Source organism: Syngnathus acus, chromosome 17, assembly GCF_901709675.1.
Source record: "Syngnathus acus chromosome 17, fSynAcu1.2, whole genome shotgun sequence".
Taxonomy (NCBI): Eukaryota; Metazoa; Chordata; class Actinopteri; order Syngnathiformes; family Syngnathidae; genus Syngnathus; species Syngnathus acus.
Genome location: NC_051102.1, coordinates 1337890 through 1358780, shown reverse-complemented (window position 1 = coordinate 1358780; position 20891 = coordinate 1337890). Strand labels below are relative to the sequence as shown.

General features: G+C 42.8%; 3 protein-coding genes across 5 annotated transcripts; 1 reads left to right on the top strand and 2 right to left on the bottom strand.

Moving 5' to 3' along the window:
* Window positions 1-166: 166 nt before the first annotated feature.
* Window positions 167-5187, bottom strand: LOC119136948 (ciliogenesis associated TTC17 interacting protein). Of its 2 annotated transcripts, XM_037275836.1 has the most exons (10): window positions 5042-5187; window positions 4361-4546; window positions 4166-4221; window positions 3996-4082; window positions 3547-3714; window positions 2951-3075; window positions 2653-2729; window positions 2503-2570; window positions 2087-2279; window positions 167-220 (listed from the first exon to the last, which is right to left on the bottom strand). In XM_037275836.1, exons 1-9 carry the CDS (start codon window positions 5157-5159, stop codon window positions 2112-2114), a joined length of 1053 nt encoding a protein of 350 aa, XP_037131731.1. In that variant the 5' UTR covers window positions 5160-5187; the 3' UTR covers window positions 167-220; window positions 2087-2111. The 2 variants fall into 2 exon arrangements, with proteins under 2 accessions (XP_037131731.1, XP_037131730.1); XM_037275835.1 differs by lacking the exon at window positions 167-220 and having other exon boundaries at window positions 1911-2279.
* LOC119136949 (granulocyte-macrophage colony-stimulating factor receptor subunit alpha-like) lies at window positions 5161-12925 on the top strand. The gene is made up of 11 exons (XM_037275837.1): window positions 5161-5392; window positions 5910-5962; window positions 7479-7552; window positions 7890-7938; window positions 8035-8186; window positions 8283-8458; window positions 9596-9729; window positions 9819-9963; window positions 12057-12162; window positions 12307-12388; window positions 12502-12925. The coding sequence occupies exons 2-11, from the start codon at window positions 5912-5914 to the stop codon at window positions 12574-12576; spliced, it is 1044 nt and encodes a 347-aa protein (XP_037131732.1). The 5' UTR covers window positions 5161-5392; window positions 5910-5911; the 3' UTR covers window positions 12577-12925.
* Window positions 12926-13540: 615 nt separating this feature from the next.
* Window positions 13541-20683, bottom strand: LOC119136950 (uncharacterized protein CXorf38-like). 2 transcript variants are annotated; one of them, XM_037275840.1, is made up of 7 exons: window positions 19827-20683; window positions 19442-19576; window positions 19095-19229; window positions 18718-18867; window positions 18462-18638; window positions 18079-18255; window positions 13541-13869 (listed from the first exon to the last, which is right to left on the bottom strand). In XM_037275840.1, the coding sequence occupies exons 1-6, from the start codon at window positions 20028-20030 to the stop codon at window positions 18136-18138; spliced, it is 921 nt and encodes a 306-aa protein (XP_037131735.1). In that variant the 5' UTR covers window positions 20031-20683; the 3' UTR covers window positions 13541-13869; window positions 18079-18135. The 2 variants fall into 2 exon arrangements, with proteins under 2 accessions (XP_037131735.1, XP_037131734.1); XM_037275839.1 differs by having other exon boundaries at window positions 13541-13872; window positions 18082-18255.
* Window positions 20684-20891: the final 208 nt, after the last annotated feature.

Below are 20891 nucleotides of genomic sequence, written 5' to 3'. Positions count from 1 at the left end.
CCATCTATGGGTAAGTGTGTAGTTTACAATACAGTAAATCCATCGTTTATCGCTTATAATTGGTTCCAGGACCACCCACGATAGGTGAAAATCCGCGATGTAGAGAAAATATATTGTTACAATATCCATAAAAGACTTTTATGAACCTTTATTGTAGTTTTATACACTTGATTGTTTTTTAAATAATTTTTGTATTTTTAAACACTTTTGTAAAATTTTTAAAGTCAAACTGACTTGCAGAAACATTCTTATTTATTCAAATAAATAATAAAATTAATATGAGTAAATATACTGTTACAATATTCACACAAGACTTTTATGAACCTTTTTTGAAGCGTAAACGTGTCTGGCTCCTCTCTGCTCTTGCGTGCTGGCCGACTGACGCGCCCCCGCGGCCCAGCGCAAGACTTTTATAATTTTATTTTCATACACTATATTGTACTTTTAAATACGTTATTGTATTTTAAGCACTTTTTAAAACATTTTAAAGTGTCACGGCTCCTCTGCTCTTGCGTGCTAGCCGACTGACGCGCCCCTGCGGCCAGAGGCGTAGCCAGGAATTTTTCCAGTAGGGGCGCACGCCCACAGGAAAAAAAATCGAACATCACCCACGCCGTTCGCTGATCGCTAAAACAACATCCGGGTCCGGGAGGCAAACGGTGAATGGATAACATCGCGCACATAGAATAGCGCAAGCACATTCGCGCAAGACCGAAAGAAAAAAACGACATGAAAATGAAGAATCGAAAAAGCTCGATTTTTTTCAACCGGGGCGCAGGGAGTCCTAACCGGGGCGCCGCCCCGGCTCGCCCCGGCTTGGCTACGCCTCTGCCTGCGGCCCACCGCGAGCGCATCCGCACAAGACGTTTTTATAATTTTATTTTTAAACACTTTATTTATTCATTTAAATATTTTGTGTAAATGTGTCACGGCTCCGCTTTGCTCTTGCGGTGCTGACCGGCTGACGTATCCAGGTGCAGAGGCACGCCCTGCGCTTAGTGCTCATTGTCGGCCGCTGTCCCAAATCCTGGACGACAGCGCTTTTTTCCCAAGTGCGCGGTAACGCTCACTGCCGTTGTCTCGACTGTTTCTGCAAGGCGGTAGATTTTTCCTTTTTGTGCAGCTATGTCACGTCTCTGCTCTCGCCCTGATGGCATCACGCGCCCCCGTGTGTGTGTTTTGACACGCACGCCTGGCACCTGATTCTCGTTTGCCTGACCCGCTGTGTTACGAGATTCCTCGCTGACTGGCTCGTCATTTTAAAATGTAAACGTGCAACTGCTCCGCTCTGCTCTTGCCGTGCTGACCAGCTGTCGCGCCCCCGCTGCCCAGCGCGAGGGCATCCGCACAAGACTTTAGAATTTTATGACAGGACGATCCAATCGGGAGTGACAAGCAGACACGCAGTTCTACTCCGCTTGGCAATCGACGAGCGGAGACGCGTGTGTAATGAAGTGCAAGTCTGAGGTGCTGCTGATATTTTGACGCAGACGGAGTGAATAAAGTGCGGGAGGCTGCAAGGACACAGATCAACATGTTCCCATTGGCCATTAGTGTCATATGGGCAGACAAAGCCCTGCGCTCCAAGTGACGCCGCAAAAAGCCACGACCATCGGGGAGTCGCTGATGGTGTAGGGTTGCACTTGCCTGTCTTGTTGCCAGGGTTATGTGTTTCATTGCATAAGACGCTGTGAATGTGTGTGTGTGTCAGACTTAAACAAAAAAAATCCGCGATGCACCGAACCTATCCGCAATATTTGTTTTAAAAAAAATCCGTGATAGAGCGAGGCCGCGATAAGTGAAGCATGATGTAGGTAGGATCACTGTAACTACTGTGTATGTACATAACATGTACATATCTAAAAAAAACGCCATTGTCAATGATGGCGCAATAAAGACGTAGACTTATACCCAGTGTGGATAATTTTAATGAAAAATATAAAGTAGTTACGTGCTGCAGCTTTAACGATCACAAAGTATCTGAGAAACACTCTTTCTTTAAATCACACACTAATGCCATATGTCACTCAAATAAAATAAAGGTAGCCAATGATGATTAGTGAACAGCAGTTATACAAATGTTATTGTGAGAATGTGAGATTCCAGTGTGATCAGCTATCTTGGCTCGTGTCCAAGGTGAAGGGGCGGAAGTATTCTCTGGCAAACTGGAAGACATCATTTGGTTTCTTGAGTAGTAAAAATTGCAGGAAGTCAGAAATGAGCGCACGGATTTCTGGGTGTGCTTTTAAGTATGACGCATGATCAGCCTTCAGCTCCTCCTGTAAAACACATAACAACAATGTTCAGATTAATTTGGAAGAATTACCAAGGCCTATCAAAAATATACACACAGAACTGTCAGAGTATTAAGTCTCAACATAAGAGTTGGAAAAATATAAATGACCCTTTTGAAACAATACCTACATTTTGATAGTGAGAGTCAGGGAGATACAGTAATTTAACAACATATAATTTTTGACATTCTGGCATTTTTCTTCTTACCTTTCTGTCCAAGAACTTTGAACGCATTTGTATATCTTCTTCCCACACCAGGGGCATTTTGTGATAAGCTATTAGAAAACAAACATACCTATAAACACAGTCCATTATGTGATATAATTAGTACACTCTGTGCAATATAGGTGTGAATACCTTCCTCTTTCTGTGATGGCAACTGCAGTAGTTTCATCACAACTGGAGAGCCCACCTGCAATCTGCTAGCAAGATGCCTAAACAAACAATTATCTCCACTATACTTGATGACTTTAGGTGTAGGGATTTTTGGTCACGGGAAGAGTGCACATTTCACAAGTGCATGCACTTGTGATTTATAGATGTGGTGAGGCCTATTATGGTCTATTATCAGATGGGATCACCCCCTTTGCTTGACAAAATGTGCAATTTAGATATCATTTAATATTTTATTCTGCATTGATGCAATGAATCTTACCCATCAGGTAAAAAGTAACACTGCCATGTTGTAGGGCTTTCATCCACAGAATGAACAATTCTCTCCACTCCAAAGACCTCCACAGTCTCCCCCTCAATCTCCATCTGTTCCTCTTCTAGTCCTCGCTGATCAAACACAAACATAAGATCACAATGGGAAAAAACCTCACTTGAATTTGCTTAACCTTCATGTCTTGAATGTGGGAGGAAGCGGGATTACAGAGAGAACCAACGTATGATCAGGGAGAACATGGACTGCACACTGGATGGTCAGAGAGGAGATTTGAAGAGGCAGACGGGCCTCGAGTCATCTAGGAAAGAGTGACCCCTAGTGGGCACAAAGGGGAATGGATAAAACTGTTTGGAACATGTCTCAACATATCCGTTTCTGGTCTTTCTCTTTCGCTCTCTTCGAGTTGGTGAGCCAACATTAAGATGATAAAACAGATGCTAACCGTCAGCAGAGCCATTAAAGTGTTAACAACTTGTGGTTCTGTAATTGTTGGCTCCAATTTTCACAACCCAATGGTATCTAAATATGTATGTAGCCCTACAGAACATGAAACCAAGTCAATCTGCAGTTTTTTAATCACTCACAAAAGTCGTCCATCTGATGCCTAATTTCTGGTCAAAAGAGATGAAATTCATATGCTCTGGGACTTTCTTCCTCAACACAATAAGACGCATGAGCAAGAAGTTGGAACCCTCCGTTACAAGGCCTCTGAGGGCATCCATGGAATATGAAACACTGTCTCTTGTCACCTCCTGGACAAACACACACATAAAGACATACACAAAGTACCTTACAGTGAACTGGAACTTGAGTTTTATTATTGCGCTGGACATGTCATGCATTTGGTTCCTGGGCCTTTAGTTGGAATTTATCTGACTGAATCCACCTCATAATAGCATGACTGTCATGTCAAAATTATAGAAACTATTAACAGTACAACATAACACGTACATCACCTGCAGCACAGATACATTCTGATCCCAAGTTTCCCGAATAACATTTTTCCCTTGGTAGCATTTAAGTTGTAACTCACCTTTCCATCAGTGGTGACTTTATCAATGCTCATTTGTCCATCACATTGCACCATGTGACACCGCTTGTCCAAAATGTGGTCATCAAGCTAAAAAGAGATGCAAGTCATTAAAAGTATTATACAGGAGGTATGCCACAAATGTGTGTGCTGTAACACACTCCGTGACTTGCCTTGACATACTCGTGGTGGTCCTCCTCCAGCACCTCGAGGTCAGCAGTTAGGTAGGCTAACATGGAATAGAAAAACACATTATACAGCAATCTGAAGCATTGCATCCAATTGAGAGAAGACGCTTATGTGTCCATAGTTATTCAGTCTGCCACATTTATTTTTATGTACAGGCTAGTTTTATGAGGTTGGTTCACCTGTCACCGTTGTTCCACACGGGGAGTTGTCGATGGCCCCCTGGCTTTGAGCATGAACCAGCATACATGGTTGATGGGCTCTGTGGGCAAACTCCACTGACACGCAGAACCTCCCGATGTCTCGACCCCCTTCTGACATGGTCACCAGAGAGTCCGCAAACACACATTTTGACAGCTCCACAGGCTCTGGCAAAGATAAGATGGTAACTTTAAATTTAAAACACCTTTGTCTTGAACAGCAAAAACAAAATGATGACAAGCTCGACCAAGATATCATCATTATGTCTTCAAGAACAATGTCCATACACTTGTTTAGGAATAGTTATTTAAGTTTAATGAGCAATTGATTTGAATTGAATCATTTTTCTATTTTCGTCAACAATACAAGAAAGCTATATCAATGAACTCATGTTAAAAATGCTGATTTATTTTATCAGATGGTTGGTCATCTATAATGAGGGATGGGAAATTTGACATTACAGTGCGCAAGGGCTGCTACTGAATTTCTATTGATTATTTTATTTTATTATACTTTGCAGGTTATTTGAAATCTCATTCTAAATCTGGCCGTGTCTGGTCGTAGTTTGAGTGTTTCAGTACTACAGGCGCCAAAAACAGGTGGTCGTGCTCTCAGGCGTGTGCATATGTTTTGTATAAACGATAGCTCGCCCATGGACTCACCAATGAGGGACAGGAACGTGATCGCTTCTTCGGAGACCACCATCTCAGCATCGTCCTTGGCTCGCTTGGTCTCCTCCAAGGGGTAATCTGGACTTTCCACCTCATCGGGCGCCTCCATTATCGTCCTGTGTTGAAAACAGACTTTCCACCCGTGGTGGGAAATATCAAACGCCGCATAAACTGGGTGACAAGACGGACAAGCGTTACAACACACTAATTGTGGTCAACATTGTGTGCAGGTCTTTTGGGCTTCTCCACTGTAAACCCTCTTTTATGTTTCAGAGAACAGACGACAGACGAGTTGTCAAGAGTTGTCACGGCAACCGGGGATCGAGTGCCGTAAAGCTGCGTGTAAGTGGGCAGGCCAATTTTGAAATAACCGACTTGACGCTCAACAAATTACTTCATCGTATTTGTAAGATATACACACGTATTTTATTTGATATTTTATTTTATTATCATCCATCCATAAATTGTATATATGTAAATCTCTTTTGCCTCGCTTCACAATTTTTAGGCGCACCGACCTTATTTGTGAGAGAATGTTTTCCAAACATACAGAAATTACTGGAAAAAAAACCCCATCTGTCCATTTTCACATACTGTGTGTGCCAACACGTTAGTCCATATAATCTGAATCGTGAATTATATATTAATCCGGAATAAGATGATGTAGACAAGTTAGTCTAAATTAGAAAACTTTTTTAATGGGAATTTTATCACATATGTGTTTAGTTCACATGTTCGCATGGTTAATTTTTTCATACCACATTCAAATACTGTACTTGTAAAAATGTTGAACACAAGAAACAGGCGGTTTCCTGAAGCTCATGAACGGCTTGTGACATCATACTTCTTCTTTCCTCAGAAATGTGTCATTGTCTTCAGACAGAGAGCAAAGGAATATCAACAAAGTGGGAGGTAAGAACTTTTTCTTAAATTATCTTTATATTTTCACATTTAAAAAGGTAATAAAGGATGATTGCCATACATCCTTATTTATCACTGCTTGAGGAGTTAAGTCAAATGAATGTTGACAAAGCTGTATTGTTTTTGAACAATGCAAGATGTGAATATGTGTTTATGTCACTTGAACCAACATTTGAAAGTAACAGGAAGGCTATAGCAGCTCAAATGTCTATCGAAATGCCTTTGGATTTATCAAGCAGTTTACCAAATGACAGCTTCTTTTTTTTTGTAAACACTTACAAAGAGGAAGTTTGAAAAGACAGGAAAGTATTTTGCATTGGCTAATAACAGTATGTCTTGAGCAGGGGTCACCAAACTACGGATACGGCCCACGGGACCGTTTAATCCGGCCCGCCAACCCTGAACAAATTGTATTATGAAACTTTTTTTTTGGGTCATTTTGCCTGCAATGACTGCGTTTCCCCAGTAGATGGGGAAGCGCTCGCCTGCGCATTTACTACCGGAAGCCGTGTCAGAAAGCTCGGTGCACACTCACAAGTGCGTGTACGTACGTACTCAGTAGTACGGACATGGCGCACTCGCGCTCTATTTGTATCAGTCCCGAATTTAGAGCGTGGGCTGTGACGACAGCATTCTTGTAATTCGCGCGCTGAGCTTTCAGATGCAGTTTTGCGCTAAAGCCACCCACAAACCTTCCCCTGGAATCCTTCCATTAAAATGAGTCGCCCAAGGAAAAGCAGGTGGACACAGTGCCGAGCGTTTTAAAAGAGAGTGGCCAATTTGGCTCGACGTACGCGACGTGACGTTCAGCCACCATGAACGTCAACATCAAACCGTCACAGATCGAGGGTAAACGGACCAACACCTCGGATCTCGCCTAAGAATTGCCACAACAAATTTTTACTCCAGACTATGACGCACTAGCAAACTTTAACAAAAAAGACAGCGGTGTCTACAAGCCTACTGGAACCTACAAAAGGATTATAAGGAAGGAACACAAGAACTTTAAGAGACTGCTCATATGTGTCAGAGAGATTCTGCTCTGACAACTGAGCTGAACTTTTATCTGTTAAGATTGTGCATGGCACAACAGAAAGTTAATGTTCCATGGCTTTTTTTTCTATGAGGAACCCAGAGAGAGTTATTTAGTTATTATTTATTCCTGTTTTTTTCTGTGAAGAACTCAGAGAGGGTTATTAGTTATTATTTATTTCATTAATAGTGTTATTATTTGTTTCCTGACTTTTTTTCTGTAAAGAACCTGGAAAGGGTTATTAAATAACCGTTATTTGGTTATATGTGGCTTTCGGGAAAACAATAAATTTTTTAAGCTCCCCTACGATCGTCACATTTTTTCTGTTACAAACTGACACCGGCCCCCCATCAGAGAAGGGAAAAGTTATGTGGCCCTCACAGGAAAAAGTTTGGGGACCCCTGGTCTTGAGTCTTATGAACAGCTATTCTTTTCTTTGCTTGCTTATGTTTGTTGCATTGTGTGCACTTGCAGGTTGGCAATGAAGATGTGTCCGCTTCATCCACTAGTTTGCTGCAGTCTGCTGATTCTATGGGCCTTTCAAAGAGGTAGATAACGTTTGATCACTCGTAAAACGGTCACAAAATATGCACATTCATGCACACGCATGCACGCACGCACGCACACACACACACACACACACACACACACACACACACACACCACACACACGCACGCACACACACGCACAAACACACACACACACACACACACACACACACGCACACACAAAATCATTTAATGGTGCTTACCATCCCGGAGTCAATTCACCATTATGGCCTCACTGCCAGACAAAAAGGGACAACAATTTAAACGGTAATCCCCGTGGTGCAAATCCAGAAATACAAAGTTCATCTGATGTACTGCATACGTATTCCTTTTCAGCGGAGACCACCTCGTGGAAGTCTGTCAGGATGAAAAATCCCCCGACAATGTATGAAACACATGCTTGAACTTCCAAGTTCCTATTCTGTGCAAATCCAAGTTGCTTACATTTGTCACCCCCCCCCCCCCCCCCCCCCCCCTCCAGCTCCAACTGTTGAGTTTCTCATTGCATGAGCATAACTTTATGGATATTGGCGGAATAAAACTTTACCTGCTTCTTTATCCAACAAATCTACTCAACTGCTCGTGGACCTTCCCCACTTTAGATAAGGACTCTCAACTTTATGTTTATATCAGGTTTGTATTTCTATTATTTGAACTTTACTCAATGGTGTAATGTACATTAATCAAAATGTTGACCCCTTTGCGTTTTGTATCTGATTTTCCTTGCAGCATTTGTGATAATAACAGCACAGTTCAGCCCCTTAATCTTATATCAAAACAACATTCTGGATCAACGTCCATTGCTCTGAAGCAATATGAGTGGTTGTATGTGATCATTCAATTCAATGTGTCCCTGCACCATACGTGGGCCGTCTACAGCTATGTGTACGACACTGAAAAGATGGGTAATAGACAATGTGTTTCAATTCTGCTTTTTTAAAACAATTTCAAAAATATATGATTTAGGAAATTATGACAAATTAGTTTTATTCTGAAAAATCTGTTCTAAATACAATAATCACAAAACTGCTAACTGGGTACTAATTCATTGTTTTATGTGCGAAAAATAAAAGTCTAAACTTTTGTGAGGAGGTATTTACATTGATAGAGGCGGCTCGGTGGCGCACTGGGTAGCACGTCCGCCTCACAGTTAGGAGGGTGCGGGTTCGATTCCACCTCCGGCCCTCCCTGTGTGGAGTTTGCATGTTCTCCCGGGCCCGCGTGGGGTTTCTCCGGGCACTCCGGTTCCTCCCACATCCCAAAAACATGCTTGGTAGGCCGATTGAAGACTCCAAATTGTCCCTAGGTGTGAGTGCGAGTGCAAATGGTTGTTTGTCTCTGTGTGCCCTGCGATTGGCTGGCAACCGGTTCAGGGTGTCCCCCGCCTACTGCCCGATGGCGGCTGGGATAGGCTCCAGCACTCCCGCGACCCCCGTGGGGACTAAGCGGTTCAGAAAATGGATGGATGGATGGATAGTTTTATTCTGAAAAATCTGTTCTAAATACAATAATCACAAAACTGCTAACTGGGTACTAATTCATTGTTTTATGTGCGAAAAATAAAAGTCTAAACTTTTGTGAGGAGGTATTTACATTGATAGAGGCGGCTCGGTGGCGCACTGGGTAGCACGTCCGCCTCACAGTTAGGAGGGTGCGGGTTCGATTCCACCTCCGGCCCTCCCTGTGTGGAGTCTGCATGTTCTCCCCGGGCCCGCGTGGGGTTTCTCCGGGCACTCCGGTTTCCTCCCACATCCCAAAAACATGCTTGGTAGGCCGATTGAAGACTCCAAATTTTCCCTAGGTGTGAGTGCAAGTGCAAATGGTTGTTTGTCTCTGGGTGCCCTGCGATCGGCTGGCAACCGGTTCAGGGTGTCCCCCGCCTACTGCCCGTTGACGGCTGGGATAGGCTCCAGCACTCCCGCGACCCCCGTGGGGACTAAGCGGTTCAGAAAATGGATGGATGGATGGTATTTACATTGATGATGTATTAAAGTGAGGTATTCCTGGATGAAACTGTTTTTATTTTTTTATTGTGTTGACAGAGGTCTTACCTCCACCTGGAGACATTTCTGCTTCAGTCAAAGATAAAGACCTAGTGGTGACCTGGGACAAGCCCCGCGGACGTGCTAACTCCAACTCCTTGTGCTTTGAATACGAGTTGGCTGTGGGCAACCCGGTAAATTATACTGTACTCTAAATAGTATTCCCGACATAAAATACACACTATACTGTATGTTTAAATTGCTGTGATTCATTGGTGAACAGGAACAAACACTAATCCCAAGTCGCGAGCTGTCACATACAATGCCAAATGCCAATCCAGCTTCCACCTACAGTGTGAAAGTCAGAACCAAGCAAACGTTCGATTGTTCAGGGTCGCGATTATGGAGCGACTGGAGTGACACTATCAGTGAGTATCAAGTCATTCTACCTTAAAATATTATACACCTTACCAGGGGTGATGGTCTGATTTTATTTAAGGTGTACTGAATTCTGAACAAATTTTCAACACTATACAGGACTGTCTCAGAAAATTAGAATATTGTGATAAAGCTCTTTATTTTCTGTAATGCAATTAAAAAAACAAAAATGTCATACATTCTGGATTCATTACAAATCAACTGAAATATTGCAAGCCTTTTATTATTTTAATATTGCTGATTATGGCAAACAGCTTAAGAAAACTCAAATATCCTATCTCAAAATATTGGAATGTTTCCTCAGACCAAGTAAAAAAAAAAATTTATAACAGCAACTACTTTCGTCTGAAAAGAGGACTTTGGACCACTCTGCAACTGTCCAGTACTTCTTTTCCATAGCCCAAGTCAGACGCTTCTTCCATTGTCTTGAGTTCAGAAGTGGCTTGACCATGGGAATACGGCTATTGTAGCCCATTTCCCGGACACGTCTGTGAACAGTGGCTTTTGATACCTGGACTACAGCTTCAGTCCACTGTCTTTGAAGCACCCCCAAATTCTGGAAGCGACTCTTCTTCACAATGCTGTTAAGGCTGCGGTCATCTCTCTTGGTTGTGCAGCGTTTCCTGCCACATTTCCCCCTTCCAACAGAGTTTTTGTGGATGTGCTTTGAAACTGCACTCTGTGAACAGCTTGCTCTTTGAGAAATTTATTTTTGTGTCTTACCCTCCTGATGGAGGGTGTCAATGATGGTCGTCTGGACAGCAGTCAAATCAGCAGTCTTCCCCATACTTGTCATTTAGTTTACTGAACCAAGCTGAGTGCTTTTCAAAGCTCAGGAAACCCTTGAAGGTGTTTCGAGTTAATTAGACGATTCAAGTGATTAGTTGACTACCCTACTAGTATACTTTTTCATGATATTCTAATATATTGAGATAGGATATTTGAGTTTTCTTAAGCTGTATGCGATAATCAGCAATATTAAAATTATAAAAGGCTTGCAATATTTCAGTTGATTTGTAATGAATCCAGAATGGATGACATTTTTGGTTTTTTAATTGCATTACAGAAAATCAAGAACTTTATCACAATATTAAAATTTTCTGAGACAGTCCTGTACAACCTTAGTGGTGTCTGATTTTGAAGTCGCACCGTATTTTCTAGCTTTCATTTTCCAGTCTACTCAAGTCAAGTCAAGTCAAGTTTATTTGTATAGCCCTAAATCACAAGCAGTCTCAAAGGGCTTCACATAGACAAAAATTGACAATTATTCTCAAAGCATCCCCTGATCTTAAGCTCCCAAAAGGGCAAGGAAAAACTCAAAACCCCTGCCCGGGGAAAATGAGAAACCTTGAGAAGGGACCACAGATGGAAGGATCCCCCTTTCAGGATCACCAGGTTGTAATGAATGCAGAGAGGGCACAAATAATACATAATATGAAAATCAAAAAAGTGGATGTCCAAGTCAGAGCGAAGGGCTGCCGGAGGAGCCCTCTACTATCCTGGCAGTGGAGGTTGAGCTGCAGTTCCCCCAACCTGAATTGGCCCACGAGAATCCAGATAGCCGCTATCAGCTTGGGTGCCACCTAACCACCTCCCCGGCCGGGGAGGGGGGGGTGGGGGGGGGGGGGGAGAGAAACAAAACAAACTCCGGCCGAATCGGCCACTACAAGTTAGTCAAAGGCCATGTCATAGATTTCTTTAAACGTGTCTTAAATGTTTCTACTGAGGTAGCAGTCCTAATATCCATTGGGAGGGCATTCCAAAGCTCTGGAGCCCGGATAGAAAATGCTCTAGACCCTGCAGACACTTTCTTGGCCCTCGGTGTCGCTAAAAGGGTAGCGTTTTGCGAACGAAGGTTACGAGACGGAACATAAGGAACAACTAGGTCGACGAGATACGAAGGCGCTAAGCCATGCAGTGATTTATAGGTTAATAGAAGAACCTTGAAGTCACATCTTAAATGGACCGGGAGCCAATGTAAGTTGGCTAATATTGGGGTAATGTGATCAAATTTTCTTGTCTAAATGTAATCAGCTCAGTTCAGAGTGCAGTTAACGCTTTTTGTTTTCTTTTTGTTTAACAGTAATACAACAGTCTTTTTACGCATTCAACATCACGATAATTGTCGCAATCGCACTTGGAATACCTATGATCCTTCTGACTTTGCTGTTGTTGGTCCGCAATCACAGGTACTGTGTCTTGGTTTTAAAATGTGACTGAAATGATTTGCCCGGCCTGATTGTTTTTCTCACTTCTCGACTGAAAAACGTATTTATTTGTTTGGAAATTCACGTAACGCACGAACGCACTTATTCACTTTTTTTTTTTTTTAGGGTGGCACAGGTTCTGTATCCCACAATTCCTCGTCCCCCATTAAAGTACAAACATTTTCTGGAGGAAAACAACGCATTCAATGTAAGGATATGGCTACACTTGTTCGCACTTGTTGTACAATGAATTCCTGCACACACGTATAATAATCAAGAAAATAACTGTTTTTTTCTTCGTTAAAATTTTTTTTTTTTTAGTTTTATCATCCTGCTCCATCTGTGAAATATGAAGAGGAGATTACAGTGGTGGAGGATGCAGAGAAAAGTAATTAAAGTCATTTTAATGGCATGAATGAAACAATTATTATGACAGTCCTAATTTTTCTGCTTAATTTAATGGAATACTTTTTGATTTTAAATTAAATTACATTTTTAAAAGGAAATTAAGCCCGTTCAGACAGGCTTATCTTCAGTCTGGAAATATAATTATACTAGAAATGCTAACCACCTTATTAGAACAAAACATAAAATGACTACAAAGAGAGGAACTAGTGACATATTGATGGGCAAAAACATACTAGTGTTCCGGATATGAAGGACAAACTGCAAGATCATTTACAACTTGATATGCCCAGAGGGGTAAATAATGGAGCGAGCATAGTAAAAGTGACATGTTGGCAAACACGAGATGCACAGCAGAGACAACGCAGTACACAACACTGACACTGTCAGATAAATTATGAGCGTCACAAAGTCAAATGTCCTTCTGTAATAATAAATGGCATATTTTCCTAGATTCTGTTTTGCTAAAACACCGGTTCTGTCGTCATACCAGGAATTTGAAATGACAATACTGTATTTCCAAGGTCAAGCGGTTGGTGATACTGAGACATTATTAGTCAAAATGATTTAAAGCAGCGACGTCTCTTTTATAATCTTGTCAGCAGAGATTTTTTTTGGTCCTGATACTCGGTTGTAATTTGACACAACTGACAGACAGAACACCAGTGATGGATGCCCCTGTACTGCGTTATTCTTCTCGTGTTCACTTTGTCCACTTGATGAATGCGCTCTTCGCCAACAACACGACATCAATACACATTGTAGATGAACTCTTGTACTAGAGATCATTGAACTACTTTGTAAAAGAATATCAGGCACTATTTGCCCAGTGTTTCTCAAATTTGATTGCGCCAAGGAATATATTACATCAGAGAAAAAAAAAATTCAGGATATATAGGTTATATTTTCCTTGTGATCACCTGATGACCACCAGGCTAAAAATGGATGGATTATATGTGCCAATATTTGGCCACATTTTATTACAATTAATGCATTTTACAAAAAGGACACTTTTCCAGCATATCTTTTGCTTTGGATTTTAGCGTTAGTTAAGAAATGCTTTGTATTGTGCACCATTACTTGCATAATATACATGGGACAAAAATAAATACAATATTAAACAATAGTGCAAGAAAAAATGCTAGCAAATAAAAGGAACCACTTAAATCCTTCAAATTCAAGAATGTACCTAAAATACATTTCATAACCTATGACCGTTAGGCTTCAAGTTCTTCCAAGCACATACTGCGCTTGCCCAATTCCCAATTAGAAATAAAGTACATACAGTGCCTTGCGAAAGTATTCGGCCCCCTTGAACCTTTCAACATTTCGCCACATTTCAGGCTTCAAACATAAAGATATAAAATGTAAATTTTTTGCCAAGAATCAACAACAAGTGGGACACAATCGTGAAGTGGAACGAAATTTATTGGATAATTTAAACTTTTTTAACAAATAATAAACTGAAAAGTGGGGCGTGCAATATTATTCGGCCCCTTTACTTTCAGTGCAGCAAACTCACTCCAGAAGTTCAGTGAGGATCTTTGAATGATCCAATGTTGTCGTAAATGACTGATGATGATAAATAGAATGCTCCTGTGTGTAATCAAGTCTCCGTATAAATGCACCTGCTCTTTGATAGTCTCAGGGTTCTGTTTAAAGCGCAGAGAGAACCATGAAGACAAAGGAACACACCAGGCAGGTCCGAGATACTGTTGTGGAGAGGTTTAAAGCCGGATTTGGATACAAAAAGATTTCCCAAGCTTTAAACATCTCAAGGAGCACTGTGCAAGCAATTATATTGAAATGGAAGGAGTATCAGACCACTGCAAATCTACCAAGACCCGGCCGTCCCTCCAAACTTTCATCTCAAACAAGGAGAAGACTGATCAGAGATGCAGCCAAGAGGCCCATGATCACTCTGGATGAACTGCAGATAACTACAGCTGCGGTGGGAGAGTCTGTCCATAGGACAACAATCAGTCGTGCACTGCACAAATCTGGCCTTTATGGAAGAGTGGCAAGAAGAAAGCCATTTCTCAAAGATATCCATAAAAAGTCTCGTTTAAAGTTTGCCACAAGCCACCTGGGAGACACACCAAACATGTGGAAGAAGGTGCTCTGGTCAGATGAAACCAAAATCGAACTTTTTGGCCACAATGCAAAACGATATGTTTGGCGTAAAAGCAACACAGCTCATCACCCTGAACACACCATCCCCACTGTCAAACATGGTGGTGGCAGCATCATGGTTTGGGCCTGCTTTTCTTCAGCAGGGACAGGGAAGATGGCTAAAATTGATGGGAAGATAGATGGAGCCAAATACAGGACCATTCTGGAAGAAAACCTGTTGGAGTCTGCAAAAGACCTGAGACTGGGACGAAGATTTATCTTCCAACAGGACAATGATTCAAAACATAAAGCCAAATCTACAATGGAATGGTTCACAGACGTATCCAGGTGTTAGAATGGCCAAGTCAAAGTCCAGACCTGAATCCAATCGAGAATCTGTGGAAAGAGCTGAAGACTGCTGTTCACAAACGCTCTCTTAGACTTAGACTTAGACAAACTTTATTGTCATTTTGTAAACACTGGGTGCACACAAAACGAAATTACGTTGCATACGGCTTCCAACAATGTGGTGATATTGCGGCTGAATAAAAAGTGACAGTCTATATAAAAATATGAAATAAGATAAGTATAAAGTGCAGCAGTGATAAAGTATGTAAACAGTGCAGGAAACAAATACAGTATTTACAAAGTGTGCAGAGGAATGCTAAGTTGAATGTTCAACAGTCTGACGACAGCAGGGAAAAAACTATTGCAGAACCTGGTGGACCTGCAACGGATGCTGCGAAACCTCTTCCCAGAGGGCAGCAGGGAGAACAGTCCATGGTGGGGGTGTGATGGGTCACTGATAATATTACGGGCTCGGGACACGCAGCGCTGGGATGACAAGTCCTGAATGGAGGGAAGAGGAGCCCCGATGATCCTCTCTGCTGTCCTCACCACTCTCCTCACGTTCTTCCAATCGGAGGCGCTACAACCTCCACACCACACCGAGAGACAGCTTGTCAGAATGCTCTCTATGGTGCTTCGGTAGAACGTCCTCATGATGGGTGGGGGCAGGTGGGCTCTCCTCATCCTCCGCAGGAAGTACAAGCGCTTCTGTGCCCTCTTGACCAGTGTCGTGGTGTTCACAGTCCAGGTGAGGTCGTCTGTGATGTGGACCCCCAAGAATTTAGTGCTGCTGACCACCTCCACAGCTGAGCTGTTGATGATCAATGGAGCGTGGTGAGGCTGGTTCTTCCTGAAGTCGACGATGATCTCCTTCGTCTTCTCCACATTCAGGATCAGGCTATTGTCTCTGCACCAGCCCACCAACTGCTCCACCTCCTCTCTGTAGTCCAGGTCGTTGTTGTCACTGATGAGGCCCACCACCGTTGTGTCGTCTGCAAACTTCACGATGTGATTGGTGGTGAACCTGGGGACGCAGTCGTGTGTCATCAGGGTGAACAGCACGGGGCTCAGGACGCAGCCCTGAGGGGAGCCTGTGCTGAGGGTGATGACATCTGAGGTGTTCTGTCCGACCCGGACTGACTGAGGTCTGTTGGTGAGGAAGTCTAGCAGCCAGTTTCGAAGGGGGGTGCCGAAGCCCAGGTGTTCCAGTTTTCCCACCAGACGCTGAGCTGAAGTCCAGGAACAGCAACCGCACGTGGGTGTTCCTCTCCTCCAGGTGAGCCAGGCTCAGGTGAAGAACGGAGGAGATGGCATCCTCAGTAGAGCGGTTCTGCCGGTAGGCAAACTGGAACGGGTCGAATGTTGGGGGGAGTCTGGAGACGATGTGTTCTTTGAGCAGCCTTTCGAAGCACTTCATCATGATGGGAGTCAGTGCCACCGGTCTGTAGTCGTTCAATGAGGTGATTTGAGGTTTCTTCGGCACCGGAATGATGGAGGCAGCCTTGAAGCATACTGGCACTGTGGCTTGGCCCAGCGAGATGTTAAAAATGTCTGTGATGACACCAGCCAGCTGACCTGCACATTCCTTGAACAACCGCCCAGGTATGTTGTCGGGGCCTGGGGCCTTACGTGGGTTGACTCTTCTCAGAGTCTTCAACACGTCGGCTGAGTCAAGGCAGAGTGCCTCCTCTTCCTGATGGGGAACAGATTTAACTGCAGGAGTGCTGTTTAGTGCCTCAAACCGCCCAAAGAAGTTATTTAGACCATTTAGGAATTCAGCATCAACCTCACCCACCGGGGGGGAGGGTAAGTTGTAGTCAGTGATCGCCCGTATGCCTTGCCACATACTCCTGGTGTTATTGGCGTCGTGGAAAAAACCCTGAATTTTTCGACTGTGGCTTCGCTTCGCTAACCTGATGGCCCGGTTCAAGGTGGCTCTCGCTGTCCTCAGTGCCTCCTTGTCGCCAGACTTGAAGGCTGAGTTCCGTGCTCGTAGCATATGACGTACCTCAGTCATCCAGGGTCGTTGGTTGGCTCGGGTGATGATGTTCTTAGTGGTGCTGACGTCCTCGGTGCATTTGTTGATGTAGGCTGACACAGTCATGGCGTACTCATCAATGTCGATCTGATTGTCATATGTTGCTGCTGATTTGAACATGTCCCAGTCAGAGCACTAAAAGCAGTCCTGGAGTGCCTCCAAGGCCCCCTCAGACCACACCCTCACCTGCTTCACTGTGGGTTTTGCTCTGATCAGCAGGGGCCTGTACGCAGGGATTAGCATAACAGATAGGTGGTCTGAAGAGCCGAGGTGGGGGCGGGGGGCTGCTCTGAATGCATCTTTTATATTGGTGTAAACCAAGTCCAGAGTGTTCTCTCCCCGAGTTGGAGAATCCACGTGTTGGTAAAAATGAGGGAGAATAGTCTTCATGTTAGCCTGGTTGAAGTCCCCAGCAATGATGAAAACACCCTCTGTGTGCGTGGATTGCAGCTCACCGATTGTCCGATAGAGAACGCTCATGGCCTCTTTAGTATTAGCGCTAGGAGGCACATACACAGCCGTGATGCTAACAACAGTAAACTCCCTGGGCAGGTAGAAGGGTCTGCAGTTAACAGTCAAAAGCTCGATGTCCGAAGAGCAGAAGCTGGCGACAGATCTAGCATTTTTGCACCATCCAACCTCACTGAGCTCGAGCTGTTTTGCAAGGAAGAATGGGCAAGAATTCCAGTCTCTCGATGTGCATAACTGATAGAGACATACCCCAAGCGACTTGCAGCTGTAATTGCAGCAAAAGGTGGCGCTACAAAGTATTAGCGCAAGGGGGCCGAATAATATTGCACGCCCCACTTTTCAGTTTTTTATTTGTTAAAAAAGTTTAAATTATCCAATAAATTTCGTTCCACTTCACGATTGTGTCCCACTTGTTGTTGATTCTTGACAAAAAATTAAACTTTTATATCTTTATGTTTGAAGCCTGAAATGTGGCGAAATGTTGAAAAGTTCAAGGCGGCCGAATACTTTCGCAAGGCACTGTAAAGACCCAATTTAGAGATTGTCGGACAATCAGACGTCTCATCATCCCTGCCAGTTTGTCAAATCTTCTTCTGTCCACCCCCCAACATGCTGATGGCTTGCAGCTCTGGAGAAAACATCGCAGTCAGATCTTTATTTTTCTGTAGGAAATTGTCCAGCATCTTCAGCTGATTGGAATCCTGGGAAAAGAAATAGGAGTGGCTATGATTATTCATATACGTATATATTTAAGAAAATATGATTCTGGAGAGCAAACTACCCATAGTACTGAATTTGAGTTGTTTCAAACATTTGCAGGACACGAAAATCAAAATCCCTATGAAAGCCATGTAGAAATGAAACTTTCATGATTGAACTATGCTGAATTCCGATTTACTTTTCTCACCATTGTTTCATCTTCAGCCATCTGCCGCAACTCCCACAGCATCTCTCGTATCAAGTCAGCCTCCCATTTGGTGATTAATTCAGGGGTTACATCGTCAATCACAGAATCAGTAGCTAGTTCCTCGCGAATACAGTCCACAGCGTCAATAAAAGATATTGACAAGTCAACAGCCAGCATCTGAAACAGAACGTTGTTAGGTGCTGAGTGCAACACTCGTTAAATTGCTAGAGTGTTGCCCAATTGCAAACATGCTCACCCGATTTATCATGTTTTCAGCCAATTGCATTCCGCGTACTTCGCTGAACAGACGCACAAAATGTTGCAGTGCAAGCTTGAACTTTATCATCCATGCATCCGATACATGTTGGTTAGCAGAATGCATGAGATAATTCCTGCATCTGATCAGCTGCAACACACATACACAACACAACCAATTGTTGAGACAGTATCTAAACAACTTTCACAACATTAATCTGTGTACACTACGCGGCTCCAGTTTTGCACATAAATGGAACGAAAAAAAATGAACACGCAAGAATGTATAATTTTAGAGTGGCACTTTACATTGGGTTTCATAAATCATGAAAAAAAATCCAAGTGCTATTTATTAACTGGCATATTACGGATGCTAACCTCTCTCACACAAGATGAATTTTTATACGAGTTTACAGAGGCAAAGCAGTCACAGAAGTTGATGAGGTTGAGCAGAGCAGAAGGATCACACTGATCTACTGCATTCACATGGCCCTGACCTCGTGGCATGTAAGCCTGGAAAGACATATGGCAAAAGACCAGTATTGGTTAGTATTAGAATACTATTTATATCTAGGAGAGCAAAATGTGGTAAAAGCAAAGCAGTTACAAAAAAAAGTACTTCCATTAGATAGCAAAATAGACAATAAATCGTTTTACACATCAGATCAAGTTCATTGGAATCAGGTTGTGTAAAGCTTCTGCTATGTTCCTTAAATGTTGTGTACCTTTGCCAACTCCCAGTGGCGTGTCCTCCACGCAGAAGGAATGCAGTTGTCCCAGTTGAGATTGGAATTAGGTTGTCTGTGGTGGTTGAGAATCTCAGACCTCCACTGTAAACACGGGCTACATGCCCTGGAAAGCTGCACAAGTGTTTTACATTATTTAAATTGTAAAAGTAACGACGTACAAATACATTCATAATGTACTAAGGTAGATTCTGCAGTTATCTGTACTTCACCTGAATAATCAATATTCCACGTTCGAGCAAGCCATAGAGCTCTACTAGTAAACATAGAGCGTCGGAGTACTTTTACTAAGTCTATTGAAAACAATACAACAATCTTGTCTTGGACACCGCTAAAAGTAACAAAACAGAAAGTGTTTTCACACCTTAATGTCCCCGGACTGGCATGATCGTTGGCATTGTTCACGGAGAGAAGGATTCATACGGAGCAAAGCTTGGTGAAAACCTTGCATCTGCTCATTGGTGAAGCTATGGAGAACGTCTTTCAGGATATACAGACAACGTCCTGCTTTGAGCCAGTTTGCGTATTCGCTGTCGTTGAGACGCGCTACAAGGTATTCTTCACACATTCTGTCTTCCGCTTTCTTCGAATAAACCCATTTGCAAAGTGTACGAGGAAGAAGAAAATAAGCTCCGCCCCCCTCACCTGCAGTCACGCATCTCGTCGGTAGACGGCACTGGTGACCACCTTTTTACTATGAATACAGAAGTCACAGCACCGTTGAAGCTTAGATTTTTTGTATACAAAAGCAATAATCTTAAACTAAATCGCAATTATTATGTTGAATTGTATTGTTTCGTATTAGATGCGCAGGTCAACCTGCACAATTCAGTAGTGAGACGAGGTAAAACACACGACTCGGGTAGAAGTATATATACTTGTGTTAAAAACAAAACAATGGTAGAATAAAGGGTGGTGGTCATGTAAGAATAATTTGATCCAGTAAGCATGTGAACAGTCTGGCCTTGCAGGTCACAGTTTTGACACAATTGCAAATCTAGTGAGGATATGAATGTTCTTCAATGTCGCTTAGCCTTGGTCTTACATATCATATTTGTGGCGCGATTATAAATCATGTTTTTCAAGTCACATAACACTGTTAAAATATGTTGTTTCTTACACACATGAAGAAACGTGAATTCCCGACCAATCGGAAGCAGGGCGGCTTTAAAGTGTTCCATTTTAGTCTGTTTCCCTCTGGATACGGGACAATACTGCGAGTCCTTTTTTGTCCAATAAAGGCATTTGTGATCAGCTCAGGCCTGGTTCAAGTGTTTCTTAGTCTGCGAGTCAATTTCTTGCAAAGCTTTGAATGCGTTTATTGGACCTAAAATCACACAAAAGGAGAGAGCACAGAAATTCCATGTTGCACACATTTTGATCATTTGTTAGAGCTAACCAGTTTCCTTAGCATTGAGTCTGGCTTGTC

Bases quoted from the DNA above. Each gene is read 5' to 3' on its own strand.
- LOC119136949 (XM_037275837.1), top strand. From the start codon at position 5,912: ATGTGTCATTGTCTTCAGACAGAGAGCAAAGGAATATCAACAAAGTGG. The intron at 8,187-8,282 runs GTTTGTATTTCT...TTTTCCTTGCAG, and splicing joins CAACTTTATGTTTATATCAG to CATTTGTGATAATAACAGCA. The intron at 12,389-12,501 runs GTAAGGATATGG...TTTTTTTTTTAG, and splicing joins AGGAAAACAACGCATTCAAT to TTTTATCATCCTGCTCCATC.
- LOC119136948 (XM_037275836.1), bottom strand. From the start codon at position 5,159: ATGGAGGCGCCCGATGAGGTGGAAAGTCCAGATTACCCCTTGGAGGAG. The intron at 4,083-4,165 runs GCAAGTCACGGA...ATCTCTTTTTAG, and splicing joins ACCACCACGAGTATGTCAAG to CTTGATGACCACATTTTGGA. The intron at 2,280-2,502 runs GTAAGAAGAAAA...TGTGTTTTACAG, and splicing joins CAAAGTTCTTGGACAGAAAG to GAGGAGCTGAAGGCTGATCA.
- LOC119136950 (XM_037275840.1), bottom strand. From the start codon at position 20,030: ATGTGTGAAGAATACCTTGTAGCGCGTCTCAACGACAGCGAATACGCA. The intron at 19,230-19,441 runs GTACACAACATT...ATGTCTTTCCAG, and splicing joins GCCACTGGGAGTTGGCAAAG to GCTTACATGCCACGAGGTCA. The intron at 18,256-18,461 runs GTGAGAAAAGTA...TTCTTTTCCCAG, and splicing joins TGGCTGAAGATGAAACAATG to GATTCCAATCAGCTGAAGAT.